The sequence below is a fragment of the Mirounga angustirostris genome, unplaced genomic scaffold, assembly GCF_029215605.1.
Source record: "Mirounga angustirostris isolate CCGP_5_RB_7025 unplaced genomic scaffold, mMirAng1.0.hap1 SCAF_5, whole genome shotgun sequence".
NCBI lineage: Eukaryota > Metazoa > Chordata > Mammalia > Carnivora > Phocidae > Mirounga > Mirounga angustirostris.
In genome coordinates, this window is record NW_026991713.1 from 177,185,516 (window position 1) to 177,205,440 (window position 19,925).

General features: G+C 51.8%; 1 protein-coding gene across 13 annotated transcripts in view; it reads right to left on the reverse strand.

The window, feature by feature from the left end:
• SDK1 (sidekick cell adhesion molecule 1) overlaps positions 1–19,925 on the reverse strand; it is an 854,344-nt gene that overhangs the window by 218,351 nt on the left and 616,068 nt on the right. For all 13 annotated transcript variants that reach the window (XM_064593372.1, XM_064593371.1, XM_064593374.1 and 10 more), the window contains 6 exons: positions 13,390–13,473; positions 9,325–9,519; positions 6,796–6,912; positions 5,387–5,554; positions 3,428–3,530; positions 875–1,051 (listed from right to left, as the gene is read on the reverse strand). In XM_064593372.1, coding sequence (XP_064449442.1) covers positions 875–1,051; positions 3,428–3,530; positions 5,387–5,554; positions 6,796–6,912; positions 9,325–9,519; positions 13,390–13,473 — 844 coding nt within the window. The remainder of the gene's footprint in view (positions 1–874; positions 1,052–3,427; positions 3,531–5,386; positions 5,555–6,795; positions 6,913–9,324; positions 9,520–13,389; positions 13,474–19,925) is intronic.

Consider the following 19,925-nt stretch of genomic DNA (forward strand, 5'->3'; position numbering starts at 1 on the left):
AGAGACGAATGGGGGTTTGGGTGCCGGGGGCCCGGGATCTCTCCAGTGGGATCTGAGCCTGTGTGCTTAGGAGGAACAGCCCGGGGTGTGTGAGCCTCGAGGGAAGAGCCAATCAGAAGGAGGACCAGCCAATGGCCAGTAACCTACACACATTTATCCATTCATGGGCACGTCCACCAACCAACATGTATTTAGCGAGCCCCTCTGGGGTCCCAGAGCACCACCAGGCACTCAAAATGCAAAGCCGTGCCATCCAGGTGCATCTGCTTCAGTGGGGCAGGTATGGTGAAAACAGGCATTTCCACCCGGGACGACCAGGGCTCTGAGAGAGGGTCCACGCAAAGGCCGGGAGGCTGCGAGACACCTGGTGTCCTGACCCAGGGGTGACCCTGTGGCCGAGCTCTAGAGGAGGCACGAGCCCTTCAGGGGGGATGGCAGAAGACAAGAGGCCCAGCTGTGGAGGCAGCAGCAGGCTGAGGCCCTGGGCAGAAGGCTAGGTGAGTGCGGAGGGGAGGGCAGAGAGAGCCTGGGGTCAGCAGGTGCAGTGGCTAGGGGTGGGGCACGGAGACCCGGCACATCCACACACACTCAGGAAGCCTGCGGGCCGTCTGCGGAGCCCACCATGATAGGGTGCCAACGGAGGAAATGAGGGAAACGGAGAGGAGGAGGAGGATGAAAACCAAGTATCAAACCTTCTAAACCAAGAGCAAAAAGTTGGAATTTCGAGGATCTAACAAAACCCCAGCGTAAGGCCATGGCCTCTGATGGCTGACTGGGGACCCACTGTTGTGCCGGTCACTTGGAGTCGGGACAGCTGACCGTATTGCTGCAGATAATGGGGGGGCAGTTAAGGCTACACGGTGGCAACACTCACATCACCTCCAGCCGGGCCGTTCTGGAGTCGTTCCCTCCTTCGGACACGATTTCACAGGTGTAGTCTCCGATGTCACCTGACCACGTCTGGCTAATGAGGAGGGACCCGTCCTTCTCCACCACGACCCTGGAACTGCTGGACGGGGTGATGACTGCATTGTCCTTCTTCCAGACGTAGCTGTGGGCCAAGCGGGGAGTCACAAGTTAGGAAAGATCTCCAGTTAAGATACAGCCAAGAGTCTAGAGTTAGGATCTGGGCCGCAGGCAACTGACCGCCTTGTGAATGGACCAGAAGCCACAGAACCGTGCTCTTTAAATGGGTTAATTTTATGACCTGTGAATATATCTAAAAGAAAGGAAAAAGAAAAGCAACCAGCTATCTTGGTCACAGTACAACCACAGATGCTAAAGTCAAAAACGGGCCAGTGAAGACCACGGAGAACACTGATCTTGTCTTTGGGTTTAGAGACGGGAAGTCTGTCGTGTCATGATCACACCCGTCATTTCCTAAAACTACTTCACCTTCCCGCCCAGGAGTGTGCCTGGAGGAGGGCAGTGTTGATTGGATAGGAGGCAATGACTGTCCGAAAACTCCTCAGATGGGAACCACCCAAATTCTAGAAAAAGGCAGATCATACCCCATAAGCGTGTTTTCTTAACATCCAACTGTTCTGGCAGATTGTCCTTAAAACTGCCTTTCTTTCTCATTTAATTCTTTATGACCATTGTAGCACGTTTTTCTTTTCGAATGTAGAAGCAATTAAGAGCCTGCCCAGCGTCTGGCTGTCAGTGGACAGGGGGCCACGACTCACTGCTAGGTGGAATCAAAGTGCTGGCTTTCCTTTCCAAAATCATTTGCCTGGACTTGCAAAACGTACCCAGTTCTTTAAAGGTTTAATATGCGCAGAGCACAGACATTAATAAACTGCTTATCTGAAACTACCCTGAGACAGAACAGACCTGGTCCCCCAAGAAGGAAATGACTCGGGGGTACAACATTCACCTGCAGATTGTCCCTTAGGGCGCTTAGGTGCTCTCGGGGCAGAGAAACCCGGGGACAAGGGGTGCCCCAAGAGTGAGCAACTGAAGTCCTCCTTGGGAAGGAAGCTCCAATTTTGTCTGTTTAATCACACATAAGAAGCTCTGGGAAACCCACAAAGGTCCAGAGGGATTCTGTGTGAGCTCGTAGAGTAGCAGAAACCCAGCCTATCTGTCCTTCTTTGTCTCTGGAATCCTACTCCCAAACCATTTAGAGATGAACGGGTTCTCTTCTGGGCATGACAACTCTCTCTAAGACAGCCTCCATGGAGTCTCTAGGTAATCTCGAACCGTTAGTTTTTGTTTGTTGGTTTTGCATCTGACGTTCTTATAACTAAACCAAACTTGGCTTTTGAGCTCTGAGGAACTCCAGAGAGCCAGGTGGAGGACAGAACTTCATGATTTGCCAAACACCTGCCCAAGAAGAGTGAGAAAGCAGCTCAGTCTCGGGATCCAGTGAATAATGTACGTGGCAGTGGGGCACCTGGGTGGCTCAGTCGTTAAGCGTCTGCCTTCGGCTCGGGTCATGATCCCAGGGTCCTGGGATCGAGCCCCACATCGGGCTCCCTGCTCCGCGGGAAGCCTGCTTTTCCCTCTCCCACTCCCCCTGCTTGTGTTCCTGTTCTCGCTGTGTCTCTCTCTGTCAAATAAAAAAAAATAAAATCTTTTAAAAAAAAAAATGTACGTGGCAGCAACCATGTCCCTCTGCCCAGAGTGAGATGTTCCAGAAAGGAGGAAGGCATCTCGATTCTATCCATTTGGCTAAGCACGTGCCTTCTGGGCTAAGGCCAGAGAGACAACTCTAGGATGACTGTATCTGTCTTTCTAGATTTATTTTCCAGGCGGATTCTGAAAATTAAAAACAGTTCTGAAAGTGGCAGCTCTTTGGGAAGAAGCTCACCACCCACGATCACCTGCGTCAGCTGCCATGCATTTCCCTGGAGGGTCATGTATTTCATCGTTACCCTCCCATCTGAACTCAGACAAAGACGGGATATTACGATTCCTTTAGTGGAGCATCTAGTCCCTTCTATACAAGTATTGTCCTGTATATGCACCAGGTGACTGTGGTTGTCTATCTTCTGGGTGTGGGTCTCCCTTGCTCCCCATTTCACAATGACACCATGCCAGAGCAGAGAAAACCCTTCTCGAGTATCGCACGGCCCAGCGTAAACACTGCTGAAATCCTATTCGATCCCTCCGGATTTTTCTCTCATTAAGTGTCAGCTTCTGACAAGTATGTTTTACAGATAGTGTATTAACCTTGGCAGAAAAATCATGAAAAGCTGTACTGAAGTCATGAAGTGGAACATAGCTCACGGTAAATAATACATAAGGCTGGAGTGGAAAATGGGATTTGTGTGATTAATGATGGAGCCCAAGACCGTGAGATGCCGTAATCAGGGATCTGTGGCTGAAATCAAAGCTCCCCAAATTCTCCCTTCTCATCTCCACTTCAGTTCCTAAGCTCCCAGGATATGAACGAGCCCCAGACATTGTAAGTGACGGAGCTGACCGGAGGGCAATCCGGGGGTCGTGAGTGGCTCCGCAGCGCAGTGTGGCCGTGGTCCCCTTAATCACCACGCGGTCCTCCGGAGGGTTAACGATGGACGTGCGATCTGTGGAGACACAAGGCACAGCTCAGACAAAGTTACATGCTCCAGAGTTTCCTCCTTTGAGGAGGGAGGGATTGGTCATCTGACATCAAAACCTCCAAGGTTTCTCTCATCTTGGCAAAGCAAGCATAAATGGAAGCGCTTAGAAATGCTCAGGGAACTGGAAGCAAGCCTTCCCAGGCCGCAGCCACGATCTTCGGGCCTGCCCTCCCCGCAAGGGCCACTCCCGAACCTCTAAACCCTTGGGAAGACATCGAGAATGAAGATCGTGTGCAGAGGTTTATGAGGTTCTGCAGTCTTAGGGCAAAATCTTGGTTCTTTCCCAAGATCATTAACATTCTGGTCATTTCTGCTGTCTGCACAGCACTTCATGACTTTGCAAAGTGCTTCCATTTATATTGTTTTATTTAATGCTCACAACAACCTTGGGAGGGCTGTGAGAGCACCACTCCCAGGTTTCAGGACTAGAAGGTGGAGCTCAAGAGGCGTGGTGGTCGCCTGACCCGGGGCGCGGGTCGGGGGGGGCCTGGTGCTCCCAGCAGCCGCCACAGCCAAGGCCCTGGCAAAAGCCCTGTGGTGGGGTCCCCTCCCTCCGCTGCACACCTCTGAGGTGGATGCTGCTCTGGTCCCACTAACAGAGCCCAAAATGTGGGAGTCATAAGACTAGGTTGGCGCCCAGCCTGACTGCTTGTGGCCGAGTGTCCAGGAAAACATGCGAGCTCATTGTCTGCCGAAGGGGAGGCAGGCCACACGAGCATAGTTTGAATCTTAGCAAATCTACGGAACTTTTGGTGAGTGACCTACAGAGATGCAGACATCAATTCTTCACAAGCTATTAAATATAAAGTTGACATGTTAGGGACATATGACCAATCATAAGTGGGTGGACACAGTGGGCCACGAAACGAGACAAAGCTTCTTTTTCAGTACCTGACAATCAATATGGGGGTGATTGAATTCATTCCTTTTTAAAACTCCTGGTGTTTTTAGAATACCTAATAAATTAGTAAGGTCATTGATCAAAGTGGACACAAACTATATCACAGAGCCAAACAGACATGAAATAAAGCACGATAATTCAGTTTCTCTTCCAGGATAGTATTTTAACAAATTCGTCACTGAGGCAAATTGAAATTTTCTCTCTTCATCTAGATAAGCTTTACAAAAATCAGTGAGCACTATCTTTTGCTTTTATGAATGATTTCTATTCATTTATTATTATTATTTTTAGTAATACAGCTATGGATAAAGCAGAGAGGAAAAAGTATGCCAGCAAGTGAAGCTAAAAGGTTTGGGGGGTGGGGGTGGGCAGAGATATTTGGTAATGAATCCTTATGTCTGGAAAACAACCGGTTCTCTGTTTTCAAAAACTGTTCTAGATAAAGAAATAAAAGTTGGAGAAATAACAGAGATCTTTCTTCAGTTCACTCCTAACATGAAAAACACTCATATTTAAAATACTAGGAGTGGTTTAGTTGGTTATAATGATATTATAGAAAAAACATACTTTCTCTAAAACGTTAACTCTTGATTCGGTTCCCTTCCACGAAGATTTCAAAATTAACCGTCCTACTGGTTTTGTCGTTTGGGCTAATATCCTCTACGCCACTGACTGTAAAAAGTCCCTCTTTTCCCTCTCCTGAAACGTCCCCATTAAATCTTTGAATACAGTTTCTAATTATGCTTTTAGAAGCTGAAAAATTAATTACTCAACAGATTTCTATAAATTAGTTGTAAAAATAATCATTCTCTTATGATTCAATTAGAGAGTCCAAGGGCATATTGACATCCCTAAGCACAGCTGACATGGTGATTAAACTGTGATTAACAGAAGGTTCCACATGGCCTGTGGTCCTTACTCCACACGGTCAGCACTGCGGACGCGTTCAGGGACCCCTCCGTGTTGGCTGCGTAGCAGGTGTAGTTGCCAGCATCCTGGATGAAGACGGGGGCAATCTGTAGACCCCCAGACTCCAGAAGCATGAACCTAGGAATCCGCACGGAGCCACTGGCCAAAATATGCTTTCCTGAAGAAAAGTCGAGAAAGGAGTGTTAGCACCAAGAAAATAACTCGAAACAATCATAATAAAGTGGAAACCGTACGTACAACAATAACCAAAGCAGTTCCCTTCAGCATTAGTTAGGATAATGGAGACCAAGAAAATCTTAATTGTCCAAAATTGAGAAACTTGGTTAAACAAATTATGATCCACATGGGCGACTGTTACCTTTGGGTGACTGGTTCTGAGTTTCCTTTACATCTGTATGCACTCGAAGATTTTCTATATAAAGCTATCACTACATTCTGAATCCGGAGATAGAGTATATGTAAGACAGAAGAACACCCTCTGCTTACTGGCCTGGAGTTCCTCAGACTTCCATGTTGAAGAGCTACGGTCTGAGGGTGGGAACCACACCGTTTGGCACGTATTTCCTAAGGAGGGACCGTGTGTGCGGTTCATTTACCGACACACGTGCCTACGTGAGGGAAGGGATGGAACTACAGAGAATGCCTGTGGCGTGATGCCACTCCTCACGGGGACTGCAAACAGGTGACACCGAGAGCGTCCCGTGTGTCAAACGAGCCAGAAGCATCCTTCTCTCTCCGTTTCCCATTTTGTGAGCTTCATCCCTTCTCAGCCACTCTGCGGAGGAACACAGCGAAGGCCCGTGGCATAACCCAGGCTTTGGTTTCTCTGCCTTTTTTTTTATTAGTATGTTACATTAGTCACCATACAGCACATCATTAGTTTTTGACGTAGTGATCCACGATTCACTGTTTGTGTAGGACACCCGGTGCTCCGTGCAGATCAAGTCTCGCTGGCACGCATATCCTGTCAGTTTCAGGTGTGCATCCTTGCACCCTTCTTTCTTAAAAGAACAAGGACATTATTCTTAATTTGTAACAGGACCTCCGTTTCACAAGTGGGGACACTGGGCCCTGGCGGCATTTCTCCGGATCCACTACCTGGTATTTTGGGGGAGCCCCTTCACAAGCCTGAGGCGCCCTACGAAGGGCTGAGGCAGAAAACAGGGGTAGTCACACGTTTTAAAACACGGCTGGTTCTTCGAGTGGAGGCAGGCTCCGGGAAGCTCCTGGGGGCCTTGGCCGCCTTGCTCACGCCGGTAGCTCCGGCATCTGGTGCCTGGCAGGTGCCCCACAGACGGCTGCCAGTCTTTACTGAAGGAGCCAAAGAGGGCGGGAATGAAAACGCACACGGCTTGGCCCGACGCGCTCACCTCCCGTTGTTGGCCAGACTGCACCTACCTCTCCTCCACGTGATGGCGGGCTTGGGGGCTCCAGACACCTCGCACCTCAGGACAGCCATCATCCCATCGGTGACCGTGGTGTCCACCGGAAGCTGGGTAAACGCTGGTACAACATCTAAGCGGGAGCGAACAGTGAGATGCTGGGTGCTGCCCCTTAGACGCGCTCAGACCCGCCTGCTGGGGTGGCCCAAATGCACTTTTATGGGACTAATCACAGAGATAACTGTAGCAATAAAGGAGGAAAACCTTTCAGGAGTGACTATAACCTTCCCTTATTTGTCCCCCAGGAGCTGCCTATCTGTGTTTACAACCCGAAGAGAAATCCAGTCTCGTGATGGAATGGACACGCAAGTGGGCAAGTGCAGGAGCCTGGGAGCGGCTGTTTCAGGTGAACGTTAATGAGGGGGAGACATTTATTCAGATAAATCTAACAAGCTTGTCTTCAGCACTTTCTAAAAAATAGAAAAAGCTGATTTTTGAGTATTAAGTATTACCCAAAGGATGACACTTCCACAAAATAACCGATTTCAAGCATGTCAGTGAGGGATTTCCAGGAAGTGTCGGGGGCCCAAGTGCTGGGGGGTCTTCTTGTCCTTGGGGGACGGCATGGGCCTCCAGCTCCCGAGACTCTGAATCAGACCGAGACAGTCAGGGGTGGCTCAGGCTGGCTCAGCGAGGCTCATGCGACTTTTTCTACTCTGATAATGATTAAACTGGAAACCCCTGAAGAACGGGGATCTGCATGGCCCCCAGTCCCATGAGGCCCCTGGGGAGCCTGGGCCGGGGTTCCCCGGACAAGTGGATGGGCCTCAAGACCACAGCACTGCTGGTACCTCTCCTTGCGCCAGGTGGGAATCCCCACAAACCACTTCAGTCCCGTGGACGCTGCCCCCAAAGCAAATCCCAGAGCCCCCTGCTTCCCTCCACCTCTGGGGCCCCCACATGGACAGTACATTGGCCTCCTGCCGGGTCCCAAGCCTTCCACTCTTCCCTGCATTGGCCATTCTACACGCAGCTTTGGGTGCCCTGTGGAAGCTATGAAGCACACCCCGCCGCTCCCTGCCCAAACCCCATGAAATCCTCCCACTGGCTCCTGGGCCTTTGCCCTACTTGTCCCTCCAACCCATCTCCTGGCATGACCCCTGGTTCCTCACCAGACAGCGTCCCCACTGTCTCCTTGCTCCCTGCACACACACCTCCCCAAGCTTGTCCCTGGAAGGCACCTGCAGCAACCCCTCCCTCACCCCGTAACACCCACATCCCCCAAGACTTTGCACCTTTGGGCCTCAGCTCCGGTAGCATCTCAGGGAACGCTCCCTGACCACCCACAGAGAGGCCTCCCTGGTCACCCTGGGCCCTGCTTGTTCGCTTGGTTCCTGGCCCTCACCCCTGGCTAAATTATGCCCTCCTCTGCCGTCTGTCTCCCCACCTCACGACCTCTGTCCTGGAGGCACGAGAACCTCACATGTCTTCCTCAGAGCTGTCCCCAAGCCTGGCAGACCCCAGTGCCTGACACAGATCTGCGTAAATGTCTGTTAAATTCATGAACTAATATAACACTCTGTGTTAACTATACTGGAATTAAAATAAAGTTTAAAAAAAAGTGTGCTCATCTGTGGCCCACAGCCTCCTGGCTGACTTGTAAGATACACTTTAAATAATTCTAATTAATCGAAACTCAGTTTCCGGCATAAGTACCCAATATTATTCCCGCTGTTTGAGGCGATACTGGTTTCCTATGCTCCAAACCAGAGGCTAAATTTGACCCCTGCACAAGGTTCAAGGGCGAGACCCCTACTTTACCAAAATACATTCAATCCTTAAATTTGTAAGTTCAGGCAGACGAGAGCCATCTGCCTACGGACATGATTTGCTTTCTCAAATGGCTCTCACACCTGAGGATATCAGCATTTGGCTTCCAAAAGGGCAAACACGAAAGGTATAATTCCATAATCACTAAATTCTACTTCATTTTAGAAGAACAATATTACAACTGTGGAAATGAAAAAGAAAACCCACAGATGCAGTGGAAACCTGTACCTTCATTTTATTTTTCAAAGACAGAGTGCCAAAGTATTTCTGCTAATGGGATAATAAAAGAAACTTAGAGAAGAACTGTAATTGTTCAATAAAACTAAAATAGAAAATGAATATTAAAAAATGGGAAAAAGATCAAAAGAAAAAGATTAGGGACGAGCTATTCACTGAACAATCCTTCCAGTTCTGTCCAGAAAAATGGAGATTTTTTCCCCCCTGCTTCTCAGTAGAGAGGAGGGCGCGAGGCTTGCCTGAGAGCAGGCGGGGTGCCAGGGCGTGGGGACAACGGGGCATATTTGCCGCCCAGGGGCTTAGCACGCGGGTTCCTGTCGGCCGGAGAGGTGGCTCTCCGCAGTGCATCACCACGGACCCCTGTGCCCTGTCCGTTTGCCGAACAGATGCTACCATTTTCTGAGTGTGTCACACAAAGGGTGCGAAGCTCTGGCCGAGGGCCCAGCCCGGGGGTCTGGCTCTGAGGGGCAGCACTCACTGGTCACGTCCAGGTAGGTGTAGGTCTGGATCTCCCCTCCTTCATTACTGGCAAAGCACTGGAAGATCCCGGAGTCCTCGGGACGCAGCTTCTGGATGCGCAGGCCTCCGCTTGAGAGCATCGTGTATCGAGGATTCTGGAGCTTGCTGATGGAGACGGCGTCCTTGTACCACTGGAGGGTGGGAAGAGGAACCCCTGTGCAGGAGTGGAAATAATCGGCATTTGAAAAAATTAAATGGTGAGCACCTTCCGTGCAGGCTGAGGCTAACATGTCTGAGAGGCTACGAGGCGATACTTCAGTGGCATTTTTCGTCGAGGAGTGTTGTTCATCCACCCTGGACGGTGTTGTTTTCTCATCTCTGTGAAGACATGGACACAGAGAAGCAGCAAGAGGGAGAGCAGGAATGAACTCCTAATGCCAGGCTGCAGATCGTTCTGGGCCCCCGAGCCGGCACACGCTTGTGCTCTGGTCTGGGGAGAAAGGGATTCCAGCCGTGACCATGACCGACCTGGGGACAGACAGGGATGGGGAGGAAGGTCCCTGTGGCCCTGCAGTACCTGACTCTGCCACTGAGGCTCGGGATAGGGCCACCAGGGCAGGAGATACATTTGGAAGGAAGTTGTCACTGCAACCTCGAAATGCTGTTGGGAAGATTAACCACATCAGCGTCCACAAATCTCCCAGTGCCCGGCACAGGGCCAGCACTCACTGGCTAGAATGACCACGATTACAACCACAAGAAGAAGGCGTCCCACCTTTGCAGCCGTCCCCTGCCGAGGGGGCTGGATATCAGTGATCTAAGTGGACGTCCTCCATGGTGGAGGATGGCTGCAGTTGAGTAAGCATCCGTGATTCATGTGGGTGAGGCTGAGGAGACATGAGGGGCATTCAACTGCGGACGTGGGAAAAGACAAATGGGAGTCCAGCAGGTGACGAGCAGGGGCTGCCGGAAGGCGCCATCCTTGTCCTTAGGAGCTGATGGCACTCAGAGCAAGGCCAGCACTTGGACCAGGAGGATGGAGGGTCAGACTGAGGCTGGGTATGCCTTCCTCATCCCAATGACGTTATGGTGAAAACGCAGGCCTCGGTCAGTGGGAGCAATTGATGGAGGGTGAGGCTGGGTTTGGGAGGGAAGATGCAGGGGACAAAGGACAAGCTCATAGGGGCAGAACCTGGGTTGTGAATGGACTGTCCTCGGCCTGAGGGAGTGAGGACCTCTGTTGCTCGGCCCCCACTGGCTGTGCTCAGCACATGGAGCCCTGGTGATGCTGAGGCATGCGCTATCCCCCGGCGCCTTACTGCACGGGCCGAGCCCTGACCAGGGAGATGCCAGGCTCCTTCTCTGGGCAGCTCCCCTGGGAGGCTTGCGTGACTAATAGTAGGGGACACTGCTTCCTTGCCATGTCTCTGATCCTTCTAAGCCACCAAAGAGGGGACAACTGGGTAGACATGACAGGCTGCGCATAGGAACTCCACCAAAGCACAAGAGACAATGAGGTCCTGAGCCATGGCGGGTGCGTGTGTGCTTGTTGTGGGCCCACGGAGACGCGCAGGAATGTCTAGGCTTGTTCTGTACCTCGGTTTCCCTGCCTATGAAATTTAAATAAAACACATCTCGACAGGATTCATGGTGAAAAGCACACCCAAACCCCTTGATTTCAGATGCTGTGTAGGTGTAAGATGTCTTCTTTAATAAATAAAGTTAATGTCATAGAATATTTCAAGATAATGTATTCTCAGATTCTGTTCTTTGCCTTAATTATGTTTCCTGTCACTTTTCATTAAATTGGGAAATTAAAAAAAATCCATTTCAAGGTAAAAGCATAACCAATTCATGTAAAATCTCATAAGAGCAATTACATGATGTAGCTTTCATGAAGAGTAACCACTTCGCATGCTGCTATAGTTTCACTGTCAAAATTAAAAGAAAGCAGTAAATTATCTGACAGCAACTTTGAAAGGCCTGCTCAGTATATATTTACATGTCTGTATTTAACAAGCAGTTTACCCTGTAGAAATGCAAAAAAGAGCATTCTCTTGTCAAGGGAAGAGCTTAAGATTGTCATTTATCGAAAAGTAATTGTTAGTATACAGGGAACTGGGAGTCTTTCTGTTTTGAGGCAATTTAGTTTCATAAACAGAAATCTTGTCCCCAGAAGTTCTGCAGATGCTGGTTTCTAAAATCTGAGCACTCGAAATACAGCGGAGTTTCACTTCCAGACCAGCACTGACCTTAGAAAACGGTGTTTATACCAGGAAGAGAGCAACGCGACCCGCCGCGAGGGGGACATTTCCATGTAAAGTTCCTATCACTCTCCCCCCACCACTCCCCAGGATCCTGAGCAGAGAAGGATGCTGCAGAGCAGATGTGCCAACAGCAGCCCCCTGAGTGGCCCAGGGGCTGGGGACCAAGCCCCCCAGGATACACACTCTGTGCGGAAGCACCGTGGGTACAGGAGGGTGCCCAAGGCAGACCCCGATCTCTACAGGAGCCATCGGCGCTGCTCAGAGGACACCCCCACTCCCTTTCAGAGACGGAAGAGGACACGCCCAGACCTGTGGGCAGCTGGCATGAGTTCTAAGCCCAGGCCCTCGGCTCTCTGGGAGAAGCCAGGTGCCCCAGCCAAAACCCTTGCTTTGGGGGCTGATGGGTCTGGGTTTGGATCCTGTCTCCATTGCCATGCGACCCCTGGCGGGTTGTCTAGTCTTTAATGAGCAGCTCCTACATGCCAGACACCGGGCTGTGATTTTAGAGGTATCTCATCTCTCCCTGGCTCTGTGCCTTGAGCACATTACTTAACCTTGCTTTCTAAGGTCTTGTTTTTGTATGTGTACTCTGAGATAATATCTCTTTTATGGAGCTGTTTTGAAGATTTACAAAATTGCTAGTAATCCTTACCCTCCAAGCTCTTAGAATAAAATACCCACCCTTGGGGCACCTGGGTGGCTCAGTCGTTAAGCGTCTGCCTTCGGCTCGGGTCATGATCCCAGGGTCCTGGGATCGAGCCCCGCATCGGGCTCCCTGCTCAGCGGGAAGCCTGCTTCTCCCTCTCCCACTCCCCCTGCTTGTGTTCCTGCTCTCGCTGTGTCTCTCTCTGTCATATAAATAAATAAAATCTAAAAAAATAAAAAAAATAAAAAATAAAAATAAAATACCCACCCTTAAGATGGACAGGTTTAAACATAAAAAAAAAACAAAGTCCTTTTCACTGACAGTCTCCAGCGCACCAACATAGCCTTTCTTAATGAAATTGCCTTTAAAAAGCCTGTCTCTGGGAGGGGGATTCCTATAATTATTTGTGCTGCCTGACAGTGGACAGCTCATCATCAAGGCAAGGTGGGGAGGAGAGAGCTTATTGAAATAACAAAGAGGGCACCTGGGTGGCTCAGATGGTTAAGTGTCTGCCTTCGGCTCAGGTCATGATCTCAGGGTCCTGGGACCGAGTCCCGCATCAGGTTCCCTGCTCAGTGCAGAGCCTGCTTCTCCCTCTCCCTCTGCCACTCCCTCTGCTTGTGCTCTTCTGTCTATCTCTCTGTCAAATAAATAAATAAAATCCAAAAAAAAAAAAAAAAAAAGAAATAACAAAGAAAAAGTCAACCTGAAGCTGAAAAGGCAAAAGAGGGAAAAAAAAAAAAAAAAAAGGAAGGTTTCCTGTTCAAAAAATTTAAAACCATCTCTCTTACTCCGGAGTGCACGTGGTCACCAGTCCCAATCACCCCATGGACGGGAAAGCATCTCCTGCCCAGGCCTTGGTGGAACCAGAGCGTTTGAAAGGGAGTCGAGAGGACAAGGCTGTCCCTCTCCGTGGGTTCGGATAGGGTGAAGGACTCCTTGTTGTTCCCTTGGGTGAATATTCTTATCTCTGCTCTGCAGGCGAGGAAGCAACAGTTCAGCAAGGTCAAGATCACCTTCCTCAAGTTCACATGCCCGGTAACTGAGTTCTGCTAGGATCTAAAGGCCCTGTCACTAACATCACATTCAGCGTGTGTCCTGATAGCAACGGAAGTGCCCCTCTGGTCCCTCCACCTCACGGCGGCCTGAGGAGCAGCCTCCCCACACTCACCCATGGCTCGACACATGATGTCCACGGTATCGTCCACTTCCGCTAAGATCCGACTCTCGGGCTCAGCAGTAAAATATGGTGGCTCTTTAAACAAGAAAAGAACAAAATAGCCCCTAAGCAAAAGAGGTGTATTTCAGGAGACCTGTCTAGACTGAAAGAGTTTGAACTCCTTTTAAAAACTATTTCTGGAAAGTTCATTAGTCGCCATCGTACACACGAACTCAGAATTCAGTGAGCAGAGGCCAAAGGCGGTTTATATTCTAAGGATTTGGGAAGCAAATTACTACTCGGGGTGATGGCTACTTTTCCGTTTACAGGCTTGAATCATGGAATATCTTAATTCACATTTTAGAAGGACTATCCCGAGAGGTTCATAAAGGTTTATATTTACAGCACAGTGTTTTACAGGCTAGTTTGTTTCAGTATCTAAACCAAACCCCGATGCGTGCAGCATGTCAAATAAAGCGCCACACCCAGGCACGGGGCCTGTGTCAGGGAATGTGGGGTGGCCCATTAACGTATTTTTTAAAGTCTTAGTGGTTCTTTTTCTCCAAAATATAGATTTAATACTTCAATGGAAGGCTAAATAATAGCAAAGAGAAGAAAGAAAAAGGGCCCCTCGTCCATCTTTAGGAGCAGAGGAAACTTGCCCGCTTGTGTATCTCTAGCTACTCCCCTTGCCTATTCAACAAAAACATAGTGGGTGTATTAAGCAGTGAATCTTCTTGGAGAGTAAACTGCAATATCTTTCTCAGTTTATTCAGCAGAACTTCAACAGTGGCATGGCCAGATTCATCCGGTACGAAGGTGCTGGTGATTTCATTATTGCGATAACAAAAGGCTGTTGTATTCACTTTCGGTGTGATAATTAATTTCTGGGCACTGTCTTCCCAAGTGGCTGATTTCCACTGTCGCCGTGTGGGGTGTGGGATGTGGGTGGTGTAGCTTGGCATGCCTCCTCACCGCCTGGGTCTTTAAAACAGGCTGGAACCCACAAAAGGGAAAGAAGACATGAGCACTTAAGAAAAGGCTGCAGGTTTCTCCGTGGAGATGGGAGTTCGGCACCCCTTCTGCGATGACCCGGGTCACTTGGGTGCATGCCATCTGACTGAGGCCAGGGCTGCACTCTTGCCAGGTGGACGCAGAGCCCTCTACCGGATTTTGGGTGTGTGTAAACTGGGTGGAAAGACACAGTGCAAAGATTCATGGTATCTTTTCAAGCTGGTCTTCGCTGCACACCCACATGTTCATATTCAGCCACACTTCCTTCATCAATAATCGTGACAGCAGTGAAATCTATATTCCAACTATCCAGGAGTTGCATCCTGTCACGGCCCTCGTGTGCGGGTCATGCCCCATATTCATCAGTGAATGCTAGTCGATATCTACCTCTGTGGTCTGATGAAAGGGACGTGAGGGAAAAGGAAAAAAAAAAAAAGACTAAGTGACAGAGTCAACATTTGCCTGTGATTAATTACGGTTCTCCTTTTTTAAATTAAACATTTTATTTTGAGATAATTGCAGAGCCCCATGCGGTTGTAAGAAATAATAGAGATCCGAGGCTTCCTTCAGTTTCCCCCAATGGTGACATCTTGCAAAACCACAGCCCAACATCACACCTGAGACACTGACCTACCCTACTTTCCCCTCTGCGGTCTGGCTTGTACGTGTGTGCTCACGCATGCGTGTGTGCGGGCTTAGCCCTAGACGACGTCACTAGTGAGCGGGCCTGTGTGCCCACAGTCAAGAGGCAGAGGGGCCGTCACCCAAGGGTCCCACACGCTGCCCTTTTAGCACCATGGCCACCCCAACGTCCCATCCCTCACCTCTGGCAACCACTCATCTGCTCTCCATCTGTAATTCTGTCATCTCAAGAAGGATACAGGAATGGAAGCACAGTGTGTAACCTTCGGAATTGGCTTTTTCCACTTGGCCCAAGTCCCTCGGGATTCATCCCAGAGGAAGTACACTTTGATAACAGAAACCCGCACGGAGAAATGGTCAACATCTACGGACCAGACGGCCTTCCCTCAGGCGCTGGGCGCCACGGCCAGTGTCCCGATGCCTCCTCACTCTGCAATGCCACTCAGCTCCCCCCAGGGCCAGGGGAGGACCTAGCCCGGGGTCGGAGACAACGGGTGCTCGTCACACCGCGGCCCGAGGCTGGCTCGAGCCGAGCGGACGGCTCCGGGGCTGGGGGACATTAGAGGCCTGGCCGGGGCCACTCATCTGTGAACACCGCCATTCCCTACTGCAGACAGTTACCATGGGAGCCTGGCACAAACGCACCCGCCCCACAGACTCGGCAGCACCGACTGCAGAGCCGCGAGGCTCCTCGGGCACAGTCTGGAAGGGCGTCCTGCCAATGTTGCCAAGTGCCGTCTCTCTCCTCTGGAGCCAGTAACCAGGAGGCTTGCATGGCTGACAACTAGGAAGGCCAGGAACGGCACGGGCTGAGCATGTTTGTTCATTTACTGATACTCCTGCCTTGTTCCCGAAACTTTTCCAGGCGGCTGAGCGAAGCAGAGTGGGTGAGTAGCTGCCAAGACCCTGAAGGGCCCCGTAGCTTCTGACGGTAGTCGTATTTCTTTTCCCTACTACGTATGTGTCACGATTTCGCCCACGGCTGACCCTTCATGTCAACATAACTCAACAGGTGCTCGGAAGATTTCTTCTCTTAACCCCCAGCTACTTCTACAGGTAGTCAGCCCTAAGGACAAAAGTGGAGGCGCACCAGGCATGCCCACGACGCGAGGGCTGTGGGGTGAAGGGTGAGTTCGTTGTGAATTAGTTCTCTTGTGCACAGACTCTTGCAGGCACTTAACCTCTGAGGGGCAAGTGCGCATCTTAGCTAATTGGCGCGACCTCTCTAGAAAGGGCACAGTGCTGATACAAAGATGCATCACAGCTGCAGCCAGTAAGACTGGGGGTTGAAACAAACCCGTTCGTCTCTCTTGAACCCATACGAAGACGTCAGGAAAAGGCTCCCATCCCGAGCTGAGAAACGCCAGCCACGCCGATCATCCTTCACTGCCCAGGCCTCAGAACAGGAGGTGGGATGCCTCCCAGCAGCCTACGTCCAAGGCCTCTATCAAATCCCCCACCCTCCGAAATGCCAGGGCCGTACAGGGCTCACCCTGGCCTCGTGGAGGCAGCTACGGCGGATGGTCCATGCGTCCCAAGGATTCTTCATGCTCTCCTGCCAAAGTCCCCACATCTGAGAGGCAGGGCCTGTCTGAGTGGGACTTACCACGAGACCCAAGGATGCTCCCTGTTCTGTCTTCCCTTCTGCTCCAGAAAGACCATGTCATGCCAGGGCGTGTCCCTGACTTGCCACCCGTCATCCACACGTGGTGTCTTTTTCCACTGTGGTGGGAAGAATGGCCCCAAGGTGTCCACCCCCTAGTCACCGGGACCTGGGAGCAAGTCACACGATGTGGCAAGACGGCCTCTGCAGGTGTGGTGAAGGCTGTCAATCTTGAAATGGAGAGCTCACTTTGGATTAGCTGGCTGGGCCCAGTCCTATCCCCGGAACCCCTAAAAGCAGCAACCTTCCTGCCGCTGGAAGGGGAGACCGAGAAGGGAGTTCAGAGCCCACAGCACGAGAAGACCTGGCTTGTTGGCAAATCCCGAGTCGGTCTTCAAGATCAGCCCCAGCGCCCTCCTTCCGCAGAGGTCCCCCCGACCGCCTCGGGCAGGGGGCCCCCTCCACGTGGGACCTTCTTCAGAGAAGAACTGTGTCCTCCCCATCTCTGTGCTGGCAGTGCCTGTCATAGCTTCTGGGGAGACACTTAAAAACTATCCGATGGACGGAGAGATACAGGAGATTACCAAAGACCTGACATCCTTGCAGGCCTTCAGGGGAGCAGCTGCATCCCCTTCATCTTTGCAAACCCTCCTTCGTCCTCTGCCCACGCTGGCCCTTCAGGAGGGCCCTGCACACACTATATTCCACAAATGGCTGGCAGATCAGCAGGGGTGGGGGGCAGAGATGGCCAGGGGGCCGGAAGAGCACGCTCGCGGCCCCCTGCCTCCTGAACCCCGCTCCATCCCGGGGTATCACAGCTGGCCTGCCCACCCCGCATTCAGCAAACGACCCAAGCGCCACTGGTGTTGGCCTCATACAAGTTTCCCTCTTGTTTTAGAAACAGTTCTGTAACAGCTCTATTTTCTGAGCTTCATTCGGTAATGACCTGCTGTACAGGTAAGTTCCAGGTGTCACAGGGCACCGATGATTAACGTGGGTGCTTCCACCGTCGCCATATGTAAAACCAGAAAGAAGACCTCTTGCGCTCATCCTAAACCAGCGTGAATGGGTTACAAGGCCCGCCGCGGGTTCCATCCTGGCCGGACGTCCGGAGAGCCTCTGGCCCCGGCACCCGCCGCGTGAGGTCAGGCGCCCCTCGCTGTCTGCGCGGGCGTGCTCCGCTGAGTCGTAACTGCCTCGTGAGGGCCTGCCTTCCACACAGGGCTCCCGGATGCCGGGGGCCACGGCCACTTTTTCGCAGCACCGTCACCAATGCCCAGCACGGTGTCCAAGATGTAGACTCAAGAAATGTTAAGTGGAGGAAAGGAAGGAAGAGCAGGAGGGGAGGAGAGAGGAGGAAGCCTCTTATGTTGGGATTCAAGCACTGAAGAGCGGCTCCGTCTCAGCTCTAGAGAACCTTCCAGCACAGCTGTAGCTCCTGATTGTGGCACTGGCGTCTGCCAGGAGAGGGTACGAGGAATCTGTGATTTTAACGATGCGATTTTGGAATTCCTGAATGACCTGCGTCTGCAAACCAGAACAGACCGAGATGCACAGAGACGGCTGGGGACAGGATCCACTCGCCCCGACGCGTGTCTGAGTGCGGGCGGCGTGAGGGGACACGGGCCCTCCCAGAAGCCGGGAAGCGTGTGAACGGCAGTGGCAGGAGCCGGTGTTGGTCTGTCAGTGTGGACAGGAGGAGGTACACGCTCTGTCCCACCGAATCTGGGGCACTGCAGCTGTGGGTAAGAGGCAGCCCCGCTGTATTTAGCCCCAAGAAAGAAACTGCTTCCAGGGATCGTGAGACACACCCTGATTTCAGGGACCGTGAAGTGTGTGTCGGTAAACAACTTCAACAACGCCGCGCTCTACCACGACGCATGAAGCCGCTGCTTCCGGGCGTCTGTGACCAGCACCCATATCACTTCCTACCTCGTCTACAGTTTACAGATGTGGGAGCTGAGGCCAGCAGCGGCTAAGGGACATGTTCGAGCCCGTGAGTGGTGCCGAGGGAGTCTGAGCCCAGGTCTGTCCCCACAGCCCAGCCCAGCGGCCCACGGTTGATCGGGCAGGGGGTGGAAACGCCACCAGCAGAGGGAGGTCAGCTGAAATGAGCACGTGACCGAATCAGCTCACCCCTGGGGACACGGGCAGCCAGGGTGTCCAGGTCACATCCCCGCCACAGCAGGGAGGGAGCTCAGCTATTTATCCACCGTCCCTCAGACCCCGCGCTTCCAGCGGGCTGCAGGCGGTCGCCTCGGCTCCAGTGGCCAGGGAAGGCCGCCAGGAAGGAACGGTGGCGCGAGCAGTTGCGGCCGGGCGGGCGGGCCGCGGCGTCTGCCTCAGCCTGCGGGGGGAGCGGGGGGCTGTCGGGAGCCCGTGGAGGGCAGGTCAGGAGAAAGGGTGGAGCAGAGGTCAGGTGCCGGGAGCACGGCCCCGGGAGGCCACCAGGACGTGCGGCAGGGGTGGCGCGGCCCGCACTCCCGTGTAAACCTGGGAAACCAGGCAACACACCAGCGGAGTTGACAGCCTCCACGACCCTGTCTTGTCTCGTGAGCCCAGATGAGAGTCCCTGAGAGCCAGCGCGACTCCGCCTTCCTGCACCTGCCTGCTCCGGACGCCTCCGGCCCCACGGCGCCCCGGGGAGCCCCCCACCAGGTGGCCGGGCCTGGGCCGACATCTCCCAACCACTCTGGATTCACAGAGGCACCCTCAGGGCTTTCCCAGGACGATGCCTTCACAAAATCCTCCCTGTCACAGCACATTCTGGTGAATAAAAGGGAGTGTAAACCAACATCACAAGGACACAGGGTTGTGTCCCTTTCAAAGCCTTCAAAGCCGGAACACAGAGTGGCCAACAGTCTCCTCTGGAATTCAGTTGTCAATGCAAAACCAAAGTTCATAGGATACATTTAAATATTTCTAAAAGGAATTATGATGGAAACAAACATAAGATAAATTTCTCCTCCTGTTTAAATCACCTTGAGATGTTTTAACACAATATAGTCCTGTCTCCTGGAGACGGACACACCCCGAATGTTAATTCTGGTTCCATCTATAAGGTGCTATGCTCACATCGTGAAGGAAGGACAGTCCTCGCGGGGCATGGGACTGCGGTGTTTCCCTCCGTCGGAAGCACAAGGAGAGAGGCAGCAAGAGAACCGGCTCAGTCCCCTACTAGGAGTCCGCAGCGACGTGCGACTCAGGCCTGCCTTCCTGATACTTTAAGAATCTTTATGCTCCGTTCGGAGGGACTGACAGGTTTGCGTGTATTCAGCCGGGTGGTTTT